General features: G+C 35.9%; 1 protein-coding gene across 1 annotated transcript in view; it reads right to left on the minus strand.

Moving 5' to 3' along the window:
• OLA1 (Obg like ATPase 1) overlaps positions 1-24256 on the minus strand; it is a 173480-nt gene that overhangs the window by 48841 nt on the left and 100383 nt on the right. Inside the window, exon 5 of the mRNA XM_082629821.1 lies at positions 17212-17387. Coding sequence (XP_082485947.1) covers positions 17212-17387 — 176 coding nt within the window. The remainder of the gene's footprint in view (positions 1-17211; positions 17388-24256) is intronic.

Here is a 24256-nt window from a genome sequence, read left to right on the forward strand (position 1 = left end):
CAGAAATAGAGATCCTATCACAAAATCTTTTTGGCGTTAGTTTCTTTCCCCCTTCACACCACCATATTATATTACAAATCAGGAGCACTCAAATTTTAGATAAAGAGAATTAATTCATAATTAAAGTTCTAAAGAAGTATATTCACTAAAGTCACATTCAAATCCTTTTAGAAAAATTTAAAGATATAACCAAGTTTTTAAACAGTTTAAAGTAAAAATATTTTAAAACTTAAAATATTTTATTTTATACTCAGTACTCTCTTAATTCTCCCTACAAAAGATTTAAAAGCCAAGAAAAGACACCTTAGATTATTAAGATGCCAGTTTTACTTAAGACAAATCAAAAATAGATTGCTCTCAGATAAGATTATCTTATGTAAATGATCATTATATGGTATAGCTGCAAAGTGCTGTCTTTCTTACATAAAGTAAAAATATTTAGTTTTAGCAAAATTAAAGATGCTACGTTCCTTATCTGAAAAACTGCTGATCAAATGAAAGAAAACATTTGGACTTATTTGTATAAAATACTTAATGGATTGACTGAATTTCTCCTATGCTTGTATATATAAACACATATATTAATAATTATAGTTAAAACAATATTCCATTTAATTGAATTTGGTTAACTGAAAAAACAACCTAATACATAACTTAACCTACTTTTAACGAATTAGAATACAATAAAAGCATAAAATAGAAACACTAATGCTTGATGCATCAGAAGTTACTTTAGAATTTTGTATGTCTTTAGTAACATCGTTATATAGAAATACAGATGTAGGAGGAGGACTGTTCTGATAACTTTAACAAGTTCCTCATTTCCAAAATAAATTCTGTACATGATGAAGATTATGCAAAAATTCCTGGTCATTTGAACTTTTTTGGTTATATTGCAACAACATGAGTATCTAACTTGAGGTAAACACTTTATGCTTAAATGTGGGAATAAATCCTAGATCCACCACTTACCAGGTCTATGACCTATTACTTCATTAATAAAATGCAGATAATGATGCTATCTACCTCCTGGGGTTTGTTGTAAAGATCAACCCCCTCCTGGGGGTTGTTGTAAAGATCAAAAGAGATAATGCATATAAGGTGTTTAGCATAGTTCTTGGCACAGAGTAAGCTCTCGATAAATATGAGTTTTGTCATTGTTTTTATGATTGTTGAAAGATTAAATACTAGTGATCTACAAAATGCCAATATAGTCTCTTGAGTACTTCTTTAAAGCACACATCTCCAACTGGAATAATTGTTCATTAGTCCTTTTCTTCAAATTTCTGATGGTTACCAGCAATACTGGCTCTCTTAGTGAAATCTCAATTCAGGCTTCTAGCCTTAACATTCTATAAGGACTAGCTTTTGCTGAACAACTACCTTTTAACTCCAGAAAAACTTAATCCAAACTCACCTTGAATACTTTGCTCTTCTGCCGTGACTCTTATTGATGATAGCCTCACATTTAACTTTAGAAATGCTCTATGTTCTTGATATATTTTATTACTGTTGTTAACAGCAGCTATAATGTATTTAGACTCAGAGAGGATGTATGATTTGTCTAAATTCCTATTGCCAGTAAGGGGCAGAGCTGAGATTCAAATTCAGGTCTAAGTGACTTGAAAATTCATGTTCTGTCCAATCACCCTGGCCTGTCTTCCTTACTGCCTTTCTAACTACTCCTGTTTAGCCTAGCATTCCCAAGGCTGTTATTCAAAGTCCTCATTCTCATTCCAAGGTCATCAGGAAAATTCTATATTCTTTCTATGTGGGTAAAATATCTGATTGTCAATCCATGAACCACAAAAATAATATTTTCTTTGCAAACACTAACATAACCTCGTTATGTTATACAACCCATAAAGACTTTCTAAGACTACTTGACTTCTCTATTTTGGGATTCTCTAGTTCCCATAGCAGAAATTATTAATCCATGATCCATAAATGGATTTCAGGAGTTTCCTAATACCCTGAAATGGTATGTGAAGTTCTATGTTTATGTGCATTTGAGGGATAATGGTACATATCTTCCAAATGCTTTTAAAAAGGATTCATGATCCAAAAATCCAAGAACCATGGTTATGAGTGACTCCATGGCAATACTCAAATGCTCCAACGACAGCCAATTTAAGTATATGTTCTAGGTTCATGGACTCCCATACTTGAGGTCCAGAGACACTGACCTAAAACCTGCTTCAGCCAGACTCTGCACTCAAAATTCATCTATTCTTATCAAAACCGTGCTGATAAAAATTCTAGCCACTATAATGTTTATCTAACACAATTACAGTTAAAATAATAACAGGGTTGTTGGAAAACATTACAAATTAAATATATCATTATTCTAAAAGAATGAATTGCTTGAGAGTTAAATATGTTTAGAGAGAAAAATATGTAGCTTGCTTTACTATATATTTAAATAAATCATAAAGCTACAGTAATTGGAACAGTGTGATATTAGCACAAGAAGAGAGGTATAGATTAGAAGCAACCTAAAAACCCATAAACTGGAGATTCGTTAATAAATTATGGGACATCCATACAACAGAACAGTTTTTAACCATTAAGACAAGACATATCTGTATATATATTTGCATGGGAAAATGTTCAAAATACATTGCTAAGTAAAAAAAGCAGGTTCAAAACAATGGAAAAAAGTTAAGAATATGGATTTTGTTGTCAAACAGATTTGGGCTCAAGTCCTGGCTCTACCACTTTGTAGCTGTGTAACTTTGGGGCAGCTACTTAACCTAAGTTTGTCTCTGTAAAATTGAGATACTAACTCCAATTCAATATATGGTGATTGTGAGGATTAAATGAGAAAATACATGTAAAGTAACTGCCACAGTTCCAGGTACATAGTAAATATTCCATAGATATTAAGTATTATTATTTATGGCAGAATGCACAATGTGATTCCATTTGTGGTTCTGAAACTATATCTAATACATATAAATAAATGTACTCATAAAATGAAACTGGATAGATGCCTTAACAAATTGGTAGCAATAGAAATCAGGAAGATTGGATTCCAGAGAGACTTTCCCTTTCTGCCTTCTTTTTTAAAAATATAATGCTGTTTTATTTATTTTTAACCAATAAATATCATCTTTAAGATAGGAAAAAAAAAATAAAGGTATATTCACAGGGTGAGGGGGAAGGGAGGACTTCATCTATCCTCTGCCCACCATCTGTAATCCTAAAATTTGGTGGCTAACTGGATAGGCTTGGCAGTTTATCACTCTTATTCTGCAATAATGATAGCTTCCAAGCCTGGTACTTCTCTCTAGCCAAACCCACTACCCTAATACCTGAAGTTAACACCCAGATGAGCTGACCTATGCTGGTTGGGTGGCTTTAACACACACAGCCAACAATGCACTCAGACCAAAAGAATGGGGGGCAAGGCCTCCAGCTCAAAATAGTCTGGTTAGAAGTCCACTAATACAGCTTCCTCCTGCTCCAACCAAATATCCCCAAACATCCCAAATAGAGGAAAGTCCTAACTACACTTTCACTCATGAAACAGACCTCCATTGTATTCTAAGTTAAAATTAAATATCTGCCTGAATCAGAATATTAAGCATTTGTTTCTCTACTAGATGAATGCTGTTGTTTATGGTGACCAGAGTAGTGATCACTGACTACCATCTTTCTACATATTTCAGTGACTAAAACTTCCAGAAAAGAGTCAGGCAACAGAGAAGCAAACTCAGACACCTGGCAGCAATGCTCTGATGGCTGAGCGAGTATGTGTGGGAGGGTGGGGGGGAAATGTCCTCTAAGAATTAAAATTATCAGTTAATTCTAGCAATCACCTGTTAGAATGTATGTTGGCAGTTGTTGGTTTTCAGTTATGTGATTCACTGAAGTAAACAGTGGAAACTTAAAACAGCCATGTTCCTGGCCCGTCGGCTATGAAGTGGCAACCGGGATGGACACCCGTTCATTTCTGAGGTATAGATCTCAGCGGAGGATTTGACTATTACTAAGGAAGGCAACTGTCCCTATGATTTCTGTAAATAAGTCTGAATGGATTTCACCATGTTCAGGGAAGGACAAAGGGAAGAGGAAAAGCCCACAAATCTGATTTTAATAAAAAGGCTACTGAATAAGGTGAGTCATAAAGGAAGAGGAAATGATCACACACACACCACTCTCTCAATGAATTATTTGGCATACTTGGCAGAATGCAAAAAGAGCGCCTATGAAACAAGAGCGTGAGGCCATAAATAGAGAACAGAGTGAGGTTAGAAAAAAATGGATGAGATGTCAAGAGAGTTGATGAACTAAGACAGATTTTTTTTTTTTTTTTTTTTTTTTTGCGGTATGCAGGCCTCTCACTGTTGTGGCCTCTCCCATTGCGGAGCACAGGCTCCAGACGCATAGGCTCAGCGGCCATGGCTCACGGGCCCAGCCGCTCCACGGCATGTGGGATATTCCCGGACCGGGGCACGAACCCGTGTCCCCTGCATCGGCAGGTGGACTCTCAACCACTGCGCCACCAGGGAAGCCCTAAGACAGATTTTTAAGGAAGCAAACTCAAAGCCGGAAAATAAAAATCCAAGTTGGAGATTCACCTGATATGGCCGAATATAATCAGTGGTTTGAAGGTCAAACTTGAAAAGGGGTTATACTGAAGTATAACATATACTCAGTGTAACATACATAAGTGTACAGCTTGATGAAGTATCACAGAATGAACATATGCATGTAACTACCACCTGATCAACACACAGAATATTACCAGTAATGCAGTCACAATGTTCCACTCCTCTCCAGAGATAAGCACTATCCTGGCTTTTTTACACCACAAATTAGCCCGTTATTGAAATTTATGGAAATAGATTCATAAAATACGTATTGTTGTATCCAGCTTCTTTCATTCAACATTATTCGTGAAATTCATCCACGTTGTTAGATATAGTCATAGTGTGTTCTTTCTTTGCCATGTAATATTCCACTGTAGGAATATACCTCAATTTGCCTATTCTACTATTGGTAGACACTGAGGTTGTTTATACTTTAAAACTATTACAAATAAAGCTTCTATAAACAGTCTTATACATGTACTTCAGTAAATTTATGTATGCATTTCTCTTGAGCATATACCTAAGACTGGAACTGAGCCAGTCTCAGGTCACACATTTACTCAAACTTCATATATATTGCTGATCAGTTTTCAAAAGCAGATGTACTAATTTACACTCCCATCAACACTGTCTGAGAATTCCATTTGCTTCACATTTCCTCCAACGCTCGGTACTGTCAGTTTTCTTAATGGTAAGTGTGTAGTATCTCATAGTCTGAATTTGCATTGCCCTAATGATTACTGGGGGATTTCATCTCTTATGAAGCACTTGTTCAAGTCTTTTGCCTATTTTTCTATTGGGCTGCCTTTTTCTTATTTATAGTTCTTTGCATATTCTGTAGACAAGTTCTTTATTAGATACTGCAAATATGTTCTTTCACTCTGTGAAAGATGATTGCTGATTTTAATTCCATAGTGGTCAAATAACATATTCTTTATGATTTCAATCATTTGAAATTTGTTCATTTGCTATATGGCTAATAATGTGGAAAATTTTGGTAAATGTTAAATTGGTACTTGATAAGAATGTACATTTGTGGTTGTTAGGTGCAGTATTCTACATGTCAACTGGGTCACACTCCTTAATCACATTGTTAAGTTTTCTATATTCTTACAAAAATTTTGTCTGCTTGTTCTATCAACTACTGAAAGAAGTATTAAAATATTCTATCATGACTGTAGATTTGGGTCTTTTTTAAAAAACTTTTTAGTTCTATCAGTTTTTGCTTTATATATTTTGAAGTTATGTTACTAGGTATATAAAAACTTAAAATTATTTTATCTTCCTGGTAGATTGAACATTTAGCATTATGAAATGCTTCCTTATAACTCCTTTAAAGTCTATTTTGATATTACTATAATACAGCAGCTTTTTTTTTGAGAGGGGTGGTATATATTTCTCCATCCTTTACTTCCAATTTTTCCACGTCTTCATATTTAAGATGTATCTTATAAGCAGCATAGAGGTGGGTTTTAAAAATCCAATCTGACATTCTCTGTCTTAACTAATTTTTTAAAAAATTTATTGAGACGAAATTCACATAAACATAAAATTAACCATTTTAAAGTAATTTAGTACTAAGCCTTCATACTGTGATGCGACCACCACCTCTATCGACTTCTAAAACATTTCAATCACTTTAAAGTAAAACCGTGCACTCATTAAGCAGTTTGCCCCCATTCTCCCCTCCCACTAGCTCCTGGCAACCACCAATCTTCAGTTCTGTCTCTATGAATTTACCTATTCTGCATATTTTACACATATGGAATCATACAATATACGTGACCTTTATGTCTGGGTTCTTTCACTTAGCATAATATTTTCAAGGTTGATCCACATCTGGCATCTGCATTCATTTACTTTTTAAGGCTGAGTAATATTCATTGTATGTATATACCAGAATTTGTTTATCTACTCAACCCCTGATGGACACTTGGGCTGCTTCTATCTTCTGGCTACTGTGAATAGTGCTGCTATAAACATGCATGTACACGTATTTGTTTGAGCACCAGTTTTCAATTCTTTTGGAAATATCAATCTGGGAGTGGAACTGCTGGGTCACACGGTAATTCTATGTTTAACTCTTTGAGAAACTGCCAAACTCTTTGTCTTTTAACTGGAGTATTGTATCATTTTAAATTATGTCATTATCACCCCCATTGTGCTATTATTGTCATGTATTTTAACTGTACCCTTATACATTAAAGTCATAAGACATTTTAATTTTGCTGTTTTTACCTTTTATTTTGAAATAATTTCAAACTTAAAGAAAAAATACAATAATAGAGAATGTCTGTACACATAGATTCATTAAAGTATCATTTTGCCATATTTGTTTTATCCTTTATCTTTATATGTATGCATATACACAAATATAGGCATATTATTACATCTGTATATTGCCATACGTATTGCCAGAATTCAGTGATAGACTAGATATGAGAAATGATTGAAAGAGAATGTGTCAAAAACGATTAAGTTTTTGGTTTGCATAATCTAACAGACAGTGGTACAATTCACTGAGCTAAGAAACCCTGAAGAGAATCAGGTTTGAGGGAGGGAGTTTGATTTCAGATGTGCTAACTTTTGAGTTGTCTTTGAGAAACACATGAGATGTCAAGTCAGGAATTAAATATACTAGCCTGGAGTTCAGAGGACAGATCGGGGTTAGAGATACAAATCTGGAACCTATTTGTATTTAAATAGTAATTGTATCAATGGATATGGATGGCATCACATAGAAAGAGAATTGAGAGACGAGATGAGAGTCTAAGACTCAACTTTAAGTAATGCCAATATTTAATAGCAAAGGTATAAGAAGATGAGCCTGCAAAAAGAAACTGAGAAGTTGCTAGAGAAGTAGGAGGGAAACCAGGAGAATGTGGTCATGGAATCCAAGGGAAGAGTAGTTCAGGCAATGACCCAACAGTGTCCAATACTACTGACAAATCAAGATGACTGAAAATGTTCCTTGGATTTAACAATGCAAAAGCCACTAATGACCCTGGTGAAACCTGTTTGAGTTTAAATGAGCAGATAAACCAGACAGACAGAACTGAGTTATTAGGAGGTAGAAAAAATAACTCTTTCAAGAGGTTTTAAAGAAGGAGAATAGAGAAAATATGGTAATTGAAGGATGAGAAGTGTGGTATTCAGTAAGAAGTGTTTTTTAAGATTAAAAAAGACATCTTTAAATAGTTGATGCAAACAGTCTAGTTTGAGAGGGACAAGTTGTATATACAAGAAAGAAGGAACTACTGGTGACTGAAATACAACTTTGTGAATACACTAAAAACCACTGAATTATATATATGAAAAGGGTGAACTTAATGCTATGTTAATTTACCTCAATAAAATCACTTAAAAGCAACAAAGGGGAAAAAAACAAGGGATGACTAATAGTGTAAGATTTCTAGAAAGTTAGTAAGTGATAAGATTCAAAGAATTGGAATAACTAGCCATAGATAAGAGGAATGAACAGTAGGCTTTAGTTTTGGCTAGTGGAAAATTAGAGAGAAAATGAGGGAATTCCTATGTCTGATGGCTTTTATTTTGATCTTTGAAATAGGAGGCAAGGTTGTCTGCTAAGGGTAGGGATGGATGAAAGCAGGGAATGGACATAAATAAGAGGTTTGAGGAGAGTAGGGAAGCAGTTGCAGCAGAGAGCAGGAGAGCAACTAGGAAAGCTGGATATAGCTGAGGACCCACTTGAGGTTGCTAATAATGAGTTTATGGGGGTACTAACATGTCCTATTGGTTTTTTTTGTTTTTTGTTTTTTGTTTTTTGTTTGCGATACTCGGGCCTCTCACTGTTGTGGCCTCTCCTGTTGTGGAGCACAGGCTCCGGACGTGCAGGCTCAGCAGCCATGGCTCATGGGCCCAGCCGCTCTGCAGCATATGGGATCCTCCCAGACCGGGGCACGAACCCGCGTCCCCTGCATCGGCAGGCAGACTCTCAACCACTGTGCCACCAGGGAAGCCCTGTCCTATTGTTAATTTTCTCCATCTGTGTCCCATTGGCGACAGGCAAGGAGAAAGTGGAGAGATAGAAATATCCAGGAAAGTATGCCTATAGCATGTGCACCAAAACATCAGTTGTTATATGAGTTTATTCCCCTCAGGGTATATATAAATTGATGATTCTAAAGTAGTTTGGTCTCAAATGAGTCTAATCCTTGTGAACCTTGCCCCAAACACAATACATTCTTTGTGTTATCATGCTAGTCTTTAACAGCTTTGCACTTCCTAATTGCTGTCTTCAAATAAATAATAGTGAGTACTGAGGACCTATAAGCCAGATACAGAAAGACAAAAATTGTATAGTTCCACTTTCATTAGGTCCCTAGAATAGGCAAATCCATAGTGAAAGGAAGTAGAATAGATGTTACTGGGGCTGGGGGGAGGAGGAAATGGTATGTTATTATTTAAAGGATACAGAGTTTCAGTCTGGGATGGTGAAAAAGTTCCAGAAATGTATAGTGGTGATGATCGTACAACACTGTGAATGTACTTAATGCCACTAAATTGTACACTTAAAATGATTAAAGTGGTACATTTTATTTTATGTATAGTTTTCCACAATAAAATGTTTTTGTTAAAGAGTAAGAAGCTTCTGCTTTAGGCTATGTCTCAAAGGATGACTAGGAAACAGGACTGAAGGGGCAGCAAAAGGGCAGAGTTGTAGTTAATGAGCTCATGTGAAACCAAAATGTTTAGTTCACTGTTAGGAGAGCTGAGAAAGTGTAAGTCAGGCAAAGTCGGATCACAAAGACATTTGTAAGCCATGGACTTTATGTTGGCAGTATCTTACAGGAAGATGGTGAGGTATCTTAATCAAGGGAATAACATAGTGAGATCTGCAGTTTCTAATTGTGGAGAACAAAAGCAAGAATGGAGGTAAAGAAATCAGTTTAAGCATAAATGAGGCCCAAACTAAAGAAGTTTTTAAAATAAGGAGGAAGGAAGAGATACAAGGAATATTCAGGAGATAAAATCAACAGGATGGGATATAAATAGTACCATGAGAGAGAGGAGTCAAAGATACTGATACTCAATTCAAACAATTTGGGTCCACTGAGTTGGAGACCATGAGAACAGAGAGGATATGGGGAGAAAGGTGAATGAATGCCATTCAGTCTCATTAAGTACTTTTAGTATCTTGTTCTTTTAGAAACAATCTTTTTAAGTCATGTAAGACTAGTTCTGGAAAGATACATAAGAATCTAAAGAGGAGAAAAGGGTAAATGAGAAGACAGAAGTGGGTAGGAGAATTATGTTTTTACGGCATACTCTTTTTGAATCTTTTGATTTTAGTGAAAAACACGCTACATATTTAAATATTTTTAATGTTTTTTTAAAGTTATGTAAAAAATCAACTTTAAAAACTGCCATAAGAATAATGAGAAGAAATCTGCTAATAGCCATATGTTTGGTGGACGTTAATTATTTCATTCAGAGAGACTGAGAGGAAAAAAAGATCCATTAATTACAAGTCCTGGTTGCCTTATTTAGTTGTTTAATTAAGTAACTGTTAGTTCTATAAATATTTTTTAAGTATGATGATTTCCAAATACTTGATCAATACAAAATAAAATTTTCCTTAAAGCTTTCTACCTTCATTTTCCAAATTTTGTTTTTCCAAATACAATGTATACACACTTTAAAATCAACCTTGAACTTGATGCCTTGTTATGGCTTAAAGTGTCTTCCAAAAAGACAGGTTGAAGTCCTAATCCCTCAGAGGAGGACCTTTGCTGGGAATTAGCTAAAGATGCCTATCTGGAGTAGCGTGGGCCCTTAATCCGATTACGACTAGTATCCTTATAAGAAGAGTGAAATTTGGACAGAGGGAAGGTGGCCATGAGAACATGGAGGCAGAGATTGGAGTTATGCTGCCACACACCAAGGAATGCCTGGGGCTACCAGGAGCTGAAGGAGCAAGAAACGATTCTCCCCTAGAGGCTTCAGAGGGAGCATGGCCCTGCCAACACCTTGATTTCAGACTTCTAGCCTCCAGAACCGTGAAAGAATACATTTCTATTATTTTAAGCCATCTAGTCTGTGATTCTTGTTATGGCAGCCCTAGGAAACTAGTACACCTAGCTAATAATACCAATAGTAAATGTTTATCCCACTCTTGCCTTCTTTAGTGCCTCCGTTTTAACACAACAGCAAGACCCACTTTATAAAAGGTATCTTTATGACAGAATATATGAACATTATACTCAGGAAGATTCTGTTTTAGCATTAAAAAGCTGGCTCATGTTTTATGCTAGAGTATATCTAATTCACGTTTTTCCTGCTTATTTACATAAAAATACATAACAACCAAATCTAGAAAATGGAAACTTTATAGGAAGAGAGGCTTGAGTGTTAAATTTCTGAAAGATCACCCAGAAAATAAAGACACATTTGAACAAGTATTAAGGAATAATTAGTAAATACCTAGTGAACAAAATACCTATTTTTCTTATAACTTCCAAGTAGCTTTTATAGCCTAGGATCTACATCCAATTAAAGTCCCTGATTCTGTTAGTCAAGATTACAAACATAAACTGAAGAAAAGAAGACAATCACATTTTATACCTTTAGACCATTTGTTAGAGAATACAAAATGTTAAAAACAGACAACTCCCCTACAAGAACTAGTTGGTACCAGAATCACATAGATACCCTCTTTGTATTAGGAAAACTAAAGATAAATCAGAAAGAGGGAATATAAAACACCACCAAATTAAACTTGTGATACTAAAGAACCACCAAAACTAAATAGAATGATTAAGATACAAAGTTTAGATGCACACTGGATGAAGAAATGTTAGCAGAGACTGTTGGTGCCCTGCCCCTATGCCCTTTGCCCTCATAGATCCAGTACATGCTGAATGGCTTCTTACTGTAAGCATCTGCAACTGCCTAAGCGCCATGCTCAGACCACACAGGCATCAGGCACCAGGCAGGTAGTTAACACTCCGAGGAGCAGCCCACAATCAATGACTGATGGAAATTAGTTAATAATTAATTACCCCAGCTTCCTCATCCTTCCAGTAGAAAAACTACAAGACACTTTCTACACTGTTTTCTAGAGGTCCCTGGAAGGGCTGATCCCCTTCTACTCAGGGTCTTCCGCCTGCTCATATACATAACTTTGTATTGGTTTCCTTCCCTTCCTGCTCTTAATTCCCCACTCCCTGATGTGTGCCTCCTGAGTTAACTCCCAAGAAAACTACCTGCACTCCAATTCTTGCTTCAAGGTCTACTTCTGAGGAAACACAACCAAAATTTAGATTAAAAGGCAAAGAGTTTGAGATATGACTCAAAATGGCTTTGTAACTCGAAATGCCACAGTGTTAAGAAAACACATAAGGAGCTTCTTCTTAATCTTCATAAATGATATTGCCTATCCAAATTTTCAGGTTAGTGAAGATGAAATTGATCCTAAAGCCTATGACTTCTCATGTGTGCATCTATTCCAGCTTCACATCTCCTACCACATTCCTTTTCCAATCTCGGACAGAAACTTCAAAACCCTTTCCCTAGTGCAAAGCTAAAATTATAGTTTGATGAATATAGGTCAGAAACAGCTAAGGACAATATATATGCATTTACTTCTTTTTTTTGGAGGCCACCTAAAGGAAATAATTTCCTTAGACCTTTTTTTTCTTAAAAAACTTAATAATACATTGCTATGAAAAAAAGTCAAGTAACAGAGAGGTATAGAGGGTAAATAGTCAAAGTGCCCACCCCAATCACTCACTCTCTCACAGCCACTAATCCCTTTCCAAACACTTTACCGTTAAAAACCTTTTTTAGTTTCCAAATGTTTACTGTTAAAACATAACAACTGAGCACATTTCCATACCTCTTTTGATGCACTTATAAAAATACAGCTCTCGGGCTTCCCTGGTGGCGCAGTGGTTGGGAGTTCGCCTGCCGATGCAGGGGACGCGGGTTCGTGCCCCGGTCCGAGAAGATCCTGCGTGCCGCGGAGCGGCTGGGCCCGTGAGCCATGGCTGCTGGGCCTGCGCGTCCGGAGCCTGTGCTCCGCAACGGGAGAGGCCACAACAGTGAGAGGCCCGCGTACCGCAAAAAAAAAAAATACAGCTACCATTTTTTACATAAACCGTATTATACTATAAATGTTGTTTGTAACTTACTTTTTTTTAAAGGCAAAAGTAGTTATAATGTAAAAAATATTCACTAATAAATAAACTACTTAAAATAACTCATTCTAAAATGTCTTTTCCTGCTTAACATTGGTCTTTATCCTCATGAACTGTCAGATTGTTATATTATGATATCAAGCAAACTGTTGGTAAAATTGTATCGAGGAGACCTCCATTTTCACTACTAATGAACTAAGTGTTTCAGAGTAACTGTGCCTATCAAGACAATAAAGCAGGCCTAAATAGAGAAAAATATTATCTTTTTAATAGTACCAAGGACCTTAAAAGGTAGTGAGGCATTACTAGACCAAGAAAAGGGTAGGGGAAGGCCTAAGACTCTTCTACCCTGGGGTGGAGGGTAGAGGGCTGGTGGCTGCTCTAAAGCAGTGATCCTCAAACTTTGTGTAGCGTGCATAACAGGAGAGCCTGTTAAAACACGTCCTCAGAGATTCTGATTTAGTAGATCTGCAGCCTGCATTTCTAAGAAGCTCCCAGGTGATGGTGATGCTGCTGGTGTGAGGACCACACTTTAACTGTGCCTGATCTAGACTAGAGACTGGGACAGCAGGGATGAGGAAAGTATAAAAATGATGTAAGGAACACACATAAGACCACAGAATCCATGGGATATTAACGCCTCATTCCATCTTCCCTTCTCACCTTCACCTCAGCAGGTTTGGGATCCCATTGCTGCTCTTGGCCACTTTTACCTAGACTCATCTGCCGATCCTCAGGAAAGAGCTAAGATGCCAAAGCTCTTTGATTTATGACAGAGGAGGCACCTCACTGAAGTAGGGAAAGGACAGTCTTTTATTTATTTATTTTTGGCTGCGTTGGGTCTTTGTTGCTGCGCACGGGCTTTCTCTAGTTGCGGCGAGCAGGGGCTACTCTCTGTTGTGGTGCACGGGCTTCTCATTGCAGTGGCTTCTCTTGTTGCAGAGCATGGGCTCTAGGTGTGCAGGCTTCAACAGCTGTGGTATGTGGGCTCAGTAATTGTGGCTTGTGGGCTCTAGAGCGTAGGCTCAGTAGTTGTGGTGTGCAGGCTTAGTTGCTCTGTGGCATGTGGGATCTTCCCGGACCAGGGCTCGAACCCGTGTGCCCTGCATTGGCAGGCGGATTCTTAACCACTGCGCCACCAAGGAAGCCCAGGACAGTCTTTTTTTAAAATGGTGCTGGAACAACAGGTTTTCCATATGGGGGAAAAAAATCAAATTGGATGCCTGCCTTAAACTACTTACAAAAAATAAATTCTAGGTGGGTTAATGAGCTAAGTGTGAAAGATAAAACAATAATGCTTTTAGAATACAAGAGATTATCTTGATGACCTTAAGGTAGGAAAGTTTCTTAAACAAGACAGGAAAACACTAACCTTAAAATTAACACCTGTTCATCAAAAGATACTATTAAAAAGATTAAAAATAAAAGCCACAGAATGGGAGAACATATTTGCAATCCATTCAAAGCAGATGACTAATATCCAAAATATATAAGTAACTTTCACAAATTATTGAGAAAAAGACACTGATCCAATAGAAAATGAGCAAAATAATTAGAATAAGCACCTCACAAAAGAGGAAATCCTAAAGGGCCAATCAATATTGTAAAAGGTCTCCAATCTTACATAACTAGAGAACTGCAAATGAGAACCATAACCAAATACCATTACACAGCTATCAAACTGCAAAAATGAAAAAAATCTGATAATACCAAGTATTGACAACAGGATAAACTCTCACAGACTAGGAAAACAGTGTTATCTAGTAAAGTCGAAGATATACATATACTACTGACTTCTATAATAAATATAAGAGTTAGACTATCCTTACATGCATCAGGATGTAAAAGAATGTTCACAGCTGCATTGCTCATGATTATAAAAAACTTTGAGGGAAAATTCAAATGCCCACTGACAGCAGAACAGATCTTAAAATTATGGTATATTTTTTTCAATGAAATATTTTACATTAAGAAAAACAAATGAATTAAAGATAAATGCAACATAAATGAACTGTACAAAATAATGCTGAATGAAAATGCTCATATAAATAGATACAACATGATACCATTTATATAAAGTTTGTACTCAGGAAAATAATTCATATCATTGCAAGTGGCACATACACCGATAAGGATATTATTGTAAATTTCAGGATTATGGTTAGCTGTGGGAAAACAGAAAGTTTTAAGACTGGTAAGTGATGGAGATATTTTGGGGTGCTAAACAATATTCTATTTCTTAACCTGCAAGTAGGTTTTACTCCCATTTGTTTCACAACTATTTGTTAAACTATACATATGAGGTTAATGCATCTTTTGGGACATATTTTACAATTTTTAAAGGCATAAAAAAAAAACCCAACATATTGGCCCTGTAGTTGGACTAATATGGTTGAAAAACTTGATCTACAATTTACTAAGTATGAAATCTTGAGCAATTCACAAAACCTCTTGAAACTTGGCCTTCCTCAGTTTTAACATGGAGATAATAATATATACCTTGCAGGTTGTGAGATTTAAATAACATATATAAAAAGAGCCCAACAGTGCCTGGCTCAATAAATAGAAATATAAGATGTTCCTACACTGAAAGATTCTATATTGCAAAGATGTTAATTCTTTCCAAATTGCGTTACAGACCCAACCAGAGTCCTATTTTTGCTAACAACAAACTGAAAAAAAATTTCTAAAAAGCCATCTGTTTTACCATACTTACCAGTATTGGCTTTGCTACAAGAAAATCTATAGCATGAATTCACAATAGGGGTAATATTACTCCCAGAGGGGCAAAAATTGGTTCTTGGGGGTGAAAAAAACTTCATTATTAAAATATTTTGTGGCCCTCCAAAGCTCAAGTCTATCCAACAAATTCTTACTTATTAGTATTTAATTTCTCTCATTAGGGAGAAATTTAATTAATTGAAATTTAATTCAATTTTTTTCCTTAGGGACAGTGATAATTTTTTAAAAAAAGGTTGAGAAACACGAATCTATAATTTATTCAGAAGCAGCTGAATCTAATATGAGGAAAGAAAATGATGAAATAATCACAGTTTTTGGAAATAAGAAGGAGTAATAACACTCAGCATTCTAGTTTTCTTTGAGAAGAAAGGCCAGGAAATGGTAGCCCAAGAATTTCAGAAGAACGTGATGCCTCTTTTCCCCATTTAAGTAAAAGCAAGATGGACAAATTTATTTTGAAGACAGTTAATGCTTCTGAAATATACATGGATGTCAGTAAGTTTCAATTAACTAAAGGATGACTGCATAAGGCTTTACTCTAATCAGAAACCATGCTGTCTGGGGCAAAGGAATTGCCTTCAATCCCAACATCTGTCTCACGACGTTTTCCCCCTTTACAGAAAGGGATATCTTTCATATCCACATGTGAAATCCCCTTTTTCATCCTAAATCTTGTACAATTTCCTCAAATCGCTCTCCTTTCTCCATTCTCCATTCTATTTGAATAAGGAAAAAGTGAAATAACTATGATGTTAAGAAAAGTAAAATGACTTGGGCTCACTCCAGACTCTCAAGGAAATCAGTAGCACAACACAGGTCTCCCTGTTCCAAGACCAGGCACTTTCGACCGTAATTTATTGGTAGTGTGCCTACGCTTAGAGGTTGATTCTGTAATTGATTTCTTCCTATTAGAGTTCCCTAATCAAAGGTGTGTTTTCCAAACTTATTAAAAATAAATGAGAAAGCAAAACGATAATCAGTTTCCAAAAATGAGAAAATGAAAAATAAACATATTAAAAACACATGAAAAGTTAAAAAGAAAGAAATCTCTTCCTATAACAAAAAAACATAAAAATCAAGAACAGTTTGTGGAAGATGTTAATTAATGAGAAAATATATAATTAAGGCTGCTTTTTTAAGGTAAAGACAATTTGATGATATTTAAACTAAAAGCTTCAAAACAGATTTTGAAACATTTCCTACAATATTACTAATAATTATTCACTACAATGTGATAGAAAACACATTTGAATATTAAAGACAATGACATGTGTTTTCACACCATAAAAGATTAAAATTATCTGTCTACTTTAATAGTGCATTCATTCGGTCAATTGCTGTGGAAGACCAATTCCTTATGTAAATCACTTCTTCCAAATCCACAAAACTCATATTCAGTCCTTTATCTAAATCCAGTAAGTTTTCATCATAAAACCCCACATCACCAACACCAAACCTTGAGGATATACATAGTAACCATAAAATACTCAATATTACTGCTTTATATGGTTTCCTAAGAACACCTTAAATTACAGCCTGTCACCACGATCCTTTGCTGCCAAGAGAAAACAAGGTTTCTCAACAATTTTTTAACAAAAATGATCCTTGAATCCTAAAATTCCATAACAATATTAGTTATTGTATGTGCTTTATTTTAAAACTTTAATCAAGGAAAATGAACTCAAATATCTAAAGAAGCTGTAGATTTTACTTACATATTCAGGTTTTAGTTTTTTATCTCCTCCTCTCACAGCCACTTTTTCTAGTTTATCTATAATGGGCCCAATCATTTCCTCATCTTTAAGCTGAAGCTCTTCATGTATAATTTCTATATCTCGAATAGGATCTACACTTCCTTCAACATGCGTGATATCATCATCTTCAAAAGCACCTAAAATAAATTAAAGGGAAGCAATTCAATAAACAAATAACACAGAAGGTCATTATTAGAGTGAGTCAGGATTCCTAGAAGGTTAACAACTTATTCAAGTTATTCTGAATTCTTACAAGTAGGACAGAGTAATTTTTTTTCCTATTTAGTACTATTTAGGGCACTAGCGGCAAAACAGTAATTCAAGAGCCTCAACGTTTCAAAAACTGATTGAAATAAATAAAATTATGACCTCTAAAGAAAGAAAATTATGCTCCAGAACTACTGGTATTTTCAGGTTTGGTACATTAAAAGACACTGTGCTCCAGGCATGAGAGCCTGAAGTTCTAACTGCACTATTAGGGTTTCCAAGGGAAACTGGATTTGGGGCGGGGGGTGGTGAAATCATCTGGCAGACCTCTTCCCTGCTTCAATCTACTTTATCACTGTGGTTCTGACGGTGATTAGATAATGAACCACTCAGACACACAATTTACACAGCAGCTAATTTCATCGGCCTGATTTGAGGGTATGGTTTTTAGGGGACTATCAAAGAAGCAGATGAAGGTGCATTCGTCATGTATGAGTGACAACCATTCACACTATCTGAACAAAATGGTGCTGGCCCTTATTAGAAACACATGTTATTATCACATATTTAAAGTGCAGTTGAAGCCATAATTTCAAATTGCCAACTGGAAACATAAGGGTAAAACAACCAGACATTACTCAAGCATGTGTACTGACTTGATGCCCTTTTGAAGACATAATGTGGCAACATAATTCAACTGGGATTTACTCAAATTATCAGATAACAGTATCACAAAAATGAACAAATACTAAGAAATATTATAAACAGAGAGCAATGATATACCCACAAAACAATAAACACATTTATAAACAAGTTACTTTAATTAAAATTACCAATTAGATTATATTCCCAAAATGAGATGCTTTCAAACATACAGTATCAATTATTTTAGATAGAGGTATCATAGGAATCATGACAGACAGTTTGATTGAGTTTGATAAGAGAAAAACAGTGACTACAGCTCATTCTTACATACAAAAACACCAAGACATTCTCATTATAGGTTGCAAAGTTTTTAAATATAATTCCCCAGAATTAAAAATAATCTGTTCATATCTTAACGTGGAAATATTCAGTAATAATAATTTTAAAAGTAAATTATTACAATTAAATATAACTATTTAAAATAATACTTAAGTATTCTTGGCAAACAATCGACGTTATATAGTACCTGATTCATACGAACAAAATTAGCAAGAAATGAGGAGGTACATTATATCTTACTAGTAAACACATCAGACAATGGTTTAGGTAAATTTTTTGAATACCTGAAAAACATGAAAAAAGTTTCCCAGGAAGCACAATACTATTTACTTCTTATCATGATGAGGCAACTTACACAAATAGCACAATAAAACAGGAAAACTGAAAATAAAAGTTAGTTTCCTGGCACTCAGATCAACAAAGGAAACATGGTCAGTTCAGTTATAGAAATAAAAAACGTTTTATGACACTTAGAATGAAAAATTTCTTATATAGTCATCTTGATGTAGGGGCTAATGAGTAACTATAGTGATGTCCTCAACAACACCCCTACAGTAAATGCATCAGCAGGTTTTAAATGGCAATTTCTTAATTTCAGCCCTCATTTTTTAATTTATTTTTTTATTAATAAATTAATTTATTTTTGGCTGTGTTGGGTCTTCATTGTTCTGCATGGGCTTCCTCTAGTTGTGGTGAGCGGGGGCTACTCTTCGTTGAGGTGCACGGACTTCTCATTGCAGTGGCTTCTCTTGTTGCAAAGCACGGGCTCTAGGCACACAGGCTTCAGCAGTCCCAGTACGTGTGCTCAGTAGTTGTGGCACACGGGCTTAGTTGCTCTGCGGCATGTGGGATCTTCCCGGACCAGGGCTCGAACCCGTGTCCCCTGCATTGGCAGGCAGATTCTTTTTTTTTTTTTAAACATTTTTATTGGAGTATAATTGCTTTACAGTGGTGTGTTAGTTTCTGCTGTATAACAAAGTAAATCAGCTATACATATACATACATCCCTGTATCTCCTCCCTCTTGGGTCTCCCTCCCACCCTCCCTATCCCACCCCTCTAGGTGGACACAAAGCACGGAGCTGATCTCCCTGTGCTATGCGGCTGCTTCCCACTAGCTATCTATTTTACATTTGGTAATGTATACATGTCCATGCCACTCTCTCACTTTGTCCCAGCTTACCTTTCCCCCTCCCCGTGTCCTCAAGTCCATTCTCTATGTGGCAGGCAGATTCTTAACCACTGCGCCACCAGGGAAGTCCCAGCCCTCAATTTTAATTAAGTGGATAACAGAAACTGAATTGTGTTGTTGTTCCTATGACTGAAAGTTAGTGTTCCTATTTTATTCATTTGTATATGAGGTGGTAACATATTATGCAAATAACTTAAATTTATTTTTAAAAATAAATAGTGCCAAAAGTTAAGATAAAAATGAACTGAAGGGAACATTAAAGTTATCCTTAAAAACTGAATAGTCCTGTGATCAACTAGGGCCTAAAAGAGCTATAAAATATAAGCTTACAGAAAATTTGGCGGCCATTTGGGCAACTTCCCATTTTTTACAACTAAAAAATCAGAGATTAATTTCCAAAGACATGCTCCTGGGTCAACAGACATCACTGTACACTCACATCATAACATTCTTTCATATCTTTTTTAGTACAAGATTTACTGGTTAAGAATAAGGGCTTTAGGGACTTCCCTGGTGGTCCAGTGGTTGGGACTCCACGCTCCCAATGCAGGGGGCCGGGGTTCGATCCCTGGTCAGGGAACTGGATGCCACATGCCACAACTAAAGGTCCCAAGTGCGGCAAATGAAGATCCCGAGTGCTGCAACTAAGACCCGGCACAGTCAAATAAATAAATAAATACATATTTTTTTTAAAAAAAAGAATAAGGGCTTTAACAGCCCTGCTGGTCATAAAAGCTTAGACAAATCACTGAACCTCTAAAGATCTCATTATCATATCTTTAAAATGAAGATATTTCTACCTTTCAGAGGATGGGTATGATTAAATTGGATAATATATGTAAAGTGCTTAACAGAGAACTCTTTCAGTAACTGGGGCATATACTATTTTTTTTTATGATGTAGGAATTAGTAATTTAGAAGAAACTCCATAGTAATATACTCAAACGTTAATTTTGAATAACATCATTTCATGTCACTCAATTCACCTTGGAACAGTTTATAGTAAACTTTGTGAGTTCACAGGTTTTTCCCCCACTAATTCTTACTAGTTCACCACAACATTTTTACCCTAGTCCATGGCAAAAGTTATTTATTTTAACTTCACATTAACTAAAACAATTAGTATCATAAATGTTACAATTATTATCACAATTCCCTTTTGGGGGAAATACTTTACTGACAAAGAAGATGACTAGAGTCATCTTGAAGACTATATCATACTGAATTGCTTGATGAGAAAGTTATTTCTCTTTCAATTCTCGTTTAGTCCTTCTGACTATGTCAAGGAGAAAATGTTGGTTTGATGCCGTTGATCTTTAATGTTTAACATTTATAAATTTATAAATGTTGATAACTTTTTATCAACGGAACAGGCCTCAGCCTCAGAGCTTCTAAAGGCTAAAAAACTAAATATGTAGTTTTCATTGTATTTATTTTCATTATCTTCAATTTTGGCAATTTCCCACTTACATTAGTGAAAACATTTCCTATTTAAATAAATTAAGTCAAAAATGTGAGATCACAATTTTTTTTTTTGTAAAATCAAGAAATGTCTGAAAATATTAACTATGGTCATTTTGGTGGTGGGATGTCATCTGATTTTTAAAAACTTTTTTGGTATTATTCCATATAAAATAGGATAATGTGATAGAGCATGTGTGGGCTGGGGGGAGGAGGTGGCATTGCTAGGCAAACTTTTTTTTTTCTTTATTGGACTATAATTGCTTTACAATGTTGTGTTAGTTTCTGCTGTACAACAAAGTGAATCAGCTATATGTATACATATATCCCCATATCCCCTCCCTCTTGCGTCTCCCTCCCTCCCACCCTCCCTATCCCACCCCTCCAGGCGGTCACAAAGCACCAAGCTGATCTCCCTGTACTATGCAGCAGCTTCCCACTAGCTATCTATTTTATGTTTGATAGTGTATATATGTCCATGCTACGCTCTCACTTCATCCCAGCTTCCCCTTCCCCACCGTGTCCTCAAGTCGTTCTCTACGTCTGTGTCTTTATTCCTGCCCTGCCATTAGGTTCATCAGTACCGTTTTTTTAGATTCCATAGATATATGTGTTAGCATACGGTATTTGTTTTTCCCTTTCTGACTTACCTCACTTTGTATGACAGACTCTAGGTCCATCCACCTCACTACAAATAACTCAATTTTGTTCCTTTTTATGGCTGAGTAATATTCCATTGTATATATGTGCCACGTCTTCTTTATCCATTCATCTCTTGATGGGCATTTAGGTTGCTTCCATGTCCTGGCTATTGTAAATAGTGCTGCAATGAGTATTGTGGTACATGTCTGTTTCTGAATTATGGTTTTCTCAGGGTATATGTCCAGTAGTGGGATTGCTGGGTCATACGGTAGTTCTATTTGTAGTTTTTAAGGAACCTCCATACTGTTCTCCAGAGTGGCTGTATCAATTTACATTTGCTGGGCAATACTTGTACTAGGATAGTCAGAGAAGCCTCTCTGAGGAGACGGTATTGGAGCTGAGAATAGAATGGCCAGAATGAGGGAGTAATGAGAAGACCTGAAGGAAGAGAGTTCTAAGAAGTAGAAATAAGGTCAGTGTGGGTGAACCACAGCAGAGGATAGTAAATGAAGTTTAAGTTGGAGAAGTAAAGCAGTTCACAAACATTTGTAAGCCATGGGTGTTTGGATTTTATTCTAGCTATAATGGGAAGCCACTGATTAGGGAGCTTTAAATAAAGGGAAAGTAGGATGATGATATATGATTTATGACTTAAAGAAGCCACTTTGATTACTCTCAAAAGAACAGACTCTAAGAGAGGGGACAAGGGTGATGGCAAAATGACTAAGTTACGGGGTAGTTGCAGTGGTGCAGATGAGTGGTAACCTGATGCTGCTGTAGAGAAGGTGAGAAATGTTTGTCCTGGGAATATAAGACAGAATGGACTAGATGTAGTTTGGAAGGTCATGACTGGAGATACAAAATTGGGAATTATCAGATGTGTTTAAAGTTATGGGTCTGGATGGCATCATACAGAGAGAGCACTCAAAAACTCATGTGTCTGATAGGGAAGGATTTGGCAAAAGAGACTACGAAGTGGTGACAAAGTCAGTGAAAAACAAGGAGTATGCTCTTCCAGGAGTAGGGGAAAGAAAATGTTTCAAGAAGAAAGGAGTATTCTCCTTTCTCCTAGAGAAAGATGATCATTGCTTCTGGCAAAGCGTAGTTCTTTGAGAAATATTTTATAATAGTTATGTCCCTTTCCATTGGAGTCTATTTCTTCCATATGCCAGAGATGAGAATACTATGACTTAAGGATGTAAACATGGACCTGTTCTCTTAGTTCTTAGAACTGAAGAGTACGAAAGAGCTAAATTTTAGCATTGCTAAGCTCATTCAGGTTTTGAAAATATTCCTCTCTATATATACTCTGAGTGGATTAATTAAACAAGGTAAAACACCGTAAGATTTCTCAGTCTTTGAAAGAGATTCTATCTGTCAAGAAGGTGGCCCACTTAGAAACCATAGCCACTTTCAAAGTTTCACATTCTAAGTATGCTGGCATCAACAAATACTGAAACAAAAATTGACCAACTGCAAGTTGGTCAACCAACTGGTACAGAATCATTAATTTCTTCTGTATTACTTCAGTTCTTTTCCTTTCTTTCAAACTAAATATAGTATTCTATTTAAAACAGTATATATATTAATGATCACATTTTAATAAAATTGTTTCTCTCTTTTAATAACACAGACCAAATGCTAATAAAAATAATTCCTAGGCAAGGAGCTATTGAGTAATTTTTAAATCTTCTTCTTTATCAGTTTTGTCTTGCTTAAACTTTTTATAATGAACATGCATTGTTCATAAAAACAAGTCATTTTTAAAAGTCATTCTTTTTTAAACACAATAAGCAAGTTTAACTTGTAGAAAAATTTATACAAATTTTAGTTAAAATTTTGATTTTGCAGTGACTAGCCACAGGGAGAAAACCACTATGACCATGAAAATTATTTTATATCTGTACATTTCTTTATATACATATAAAAAGGGTGACTGAAAATAATACTAACTATAGTAAAGTCTCATTATTAAACAATGTGTTATAAGAGAAATTTAACCATAAGCTAGGCTCAGACTGGATTCCATCACAAAGATTTTTCACCCAGCAATCCTGCAATGTTTCCTTTCCCAATAAAGCACCTTTTTCAAACCTTCTTGACTTCTCTCACATTTCCGATCTTTCCTCTTCTCTCCTGCTACCCAGGAGACCTAATCTTTCTCACTTCACAGAGAAAATGCATGTCACCTTGGAATACCAAACCCCCTTTTTGTTTTTACCCAATCTTTCCTTCTTTCCAGCAGTAAAATGGAAAACATTACCTTCTACTATTTATGTCCAATCTCTACTATCTCTGCTCTGGATCTTATCCCCTTCCAAGGAAGTTTGCTCCACAGACTGTTCTTTGTATTTCCTGAGACCTCAATCTGTTATGCCTCTCTCTCTCCTATATTTGTATCACCACCATTTCCATCAATACTTTCCCATCAATATTTAAGTAGGCTTAAGATTCTATATTAAATCAGTCAAGTCAGTCACCCTCAGACATCAATTCCCTTTCCAGCCAAACTTGGCTCCAA

Source organism: Mesoplodon mirus, assembly GCF_964341445.2.
Source record: "Mesoplodon mirus genome assembly, chromosome: 8".
Lineage (NCBI taxonomy): Eukaryota > Metazoa > Chordata > Mammalia > Artiodactyla > Ziphiidae > Mesoplodon > Mesoplodon mirus.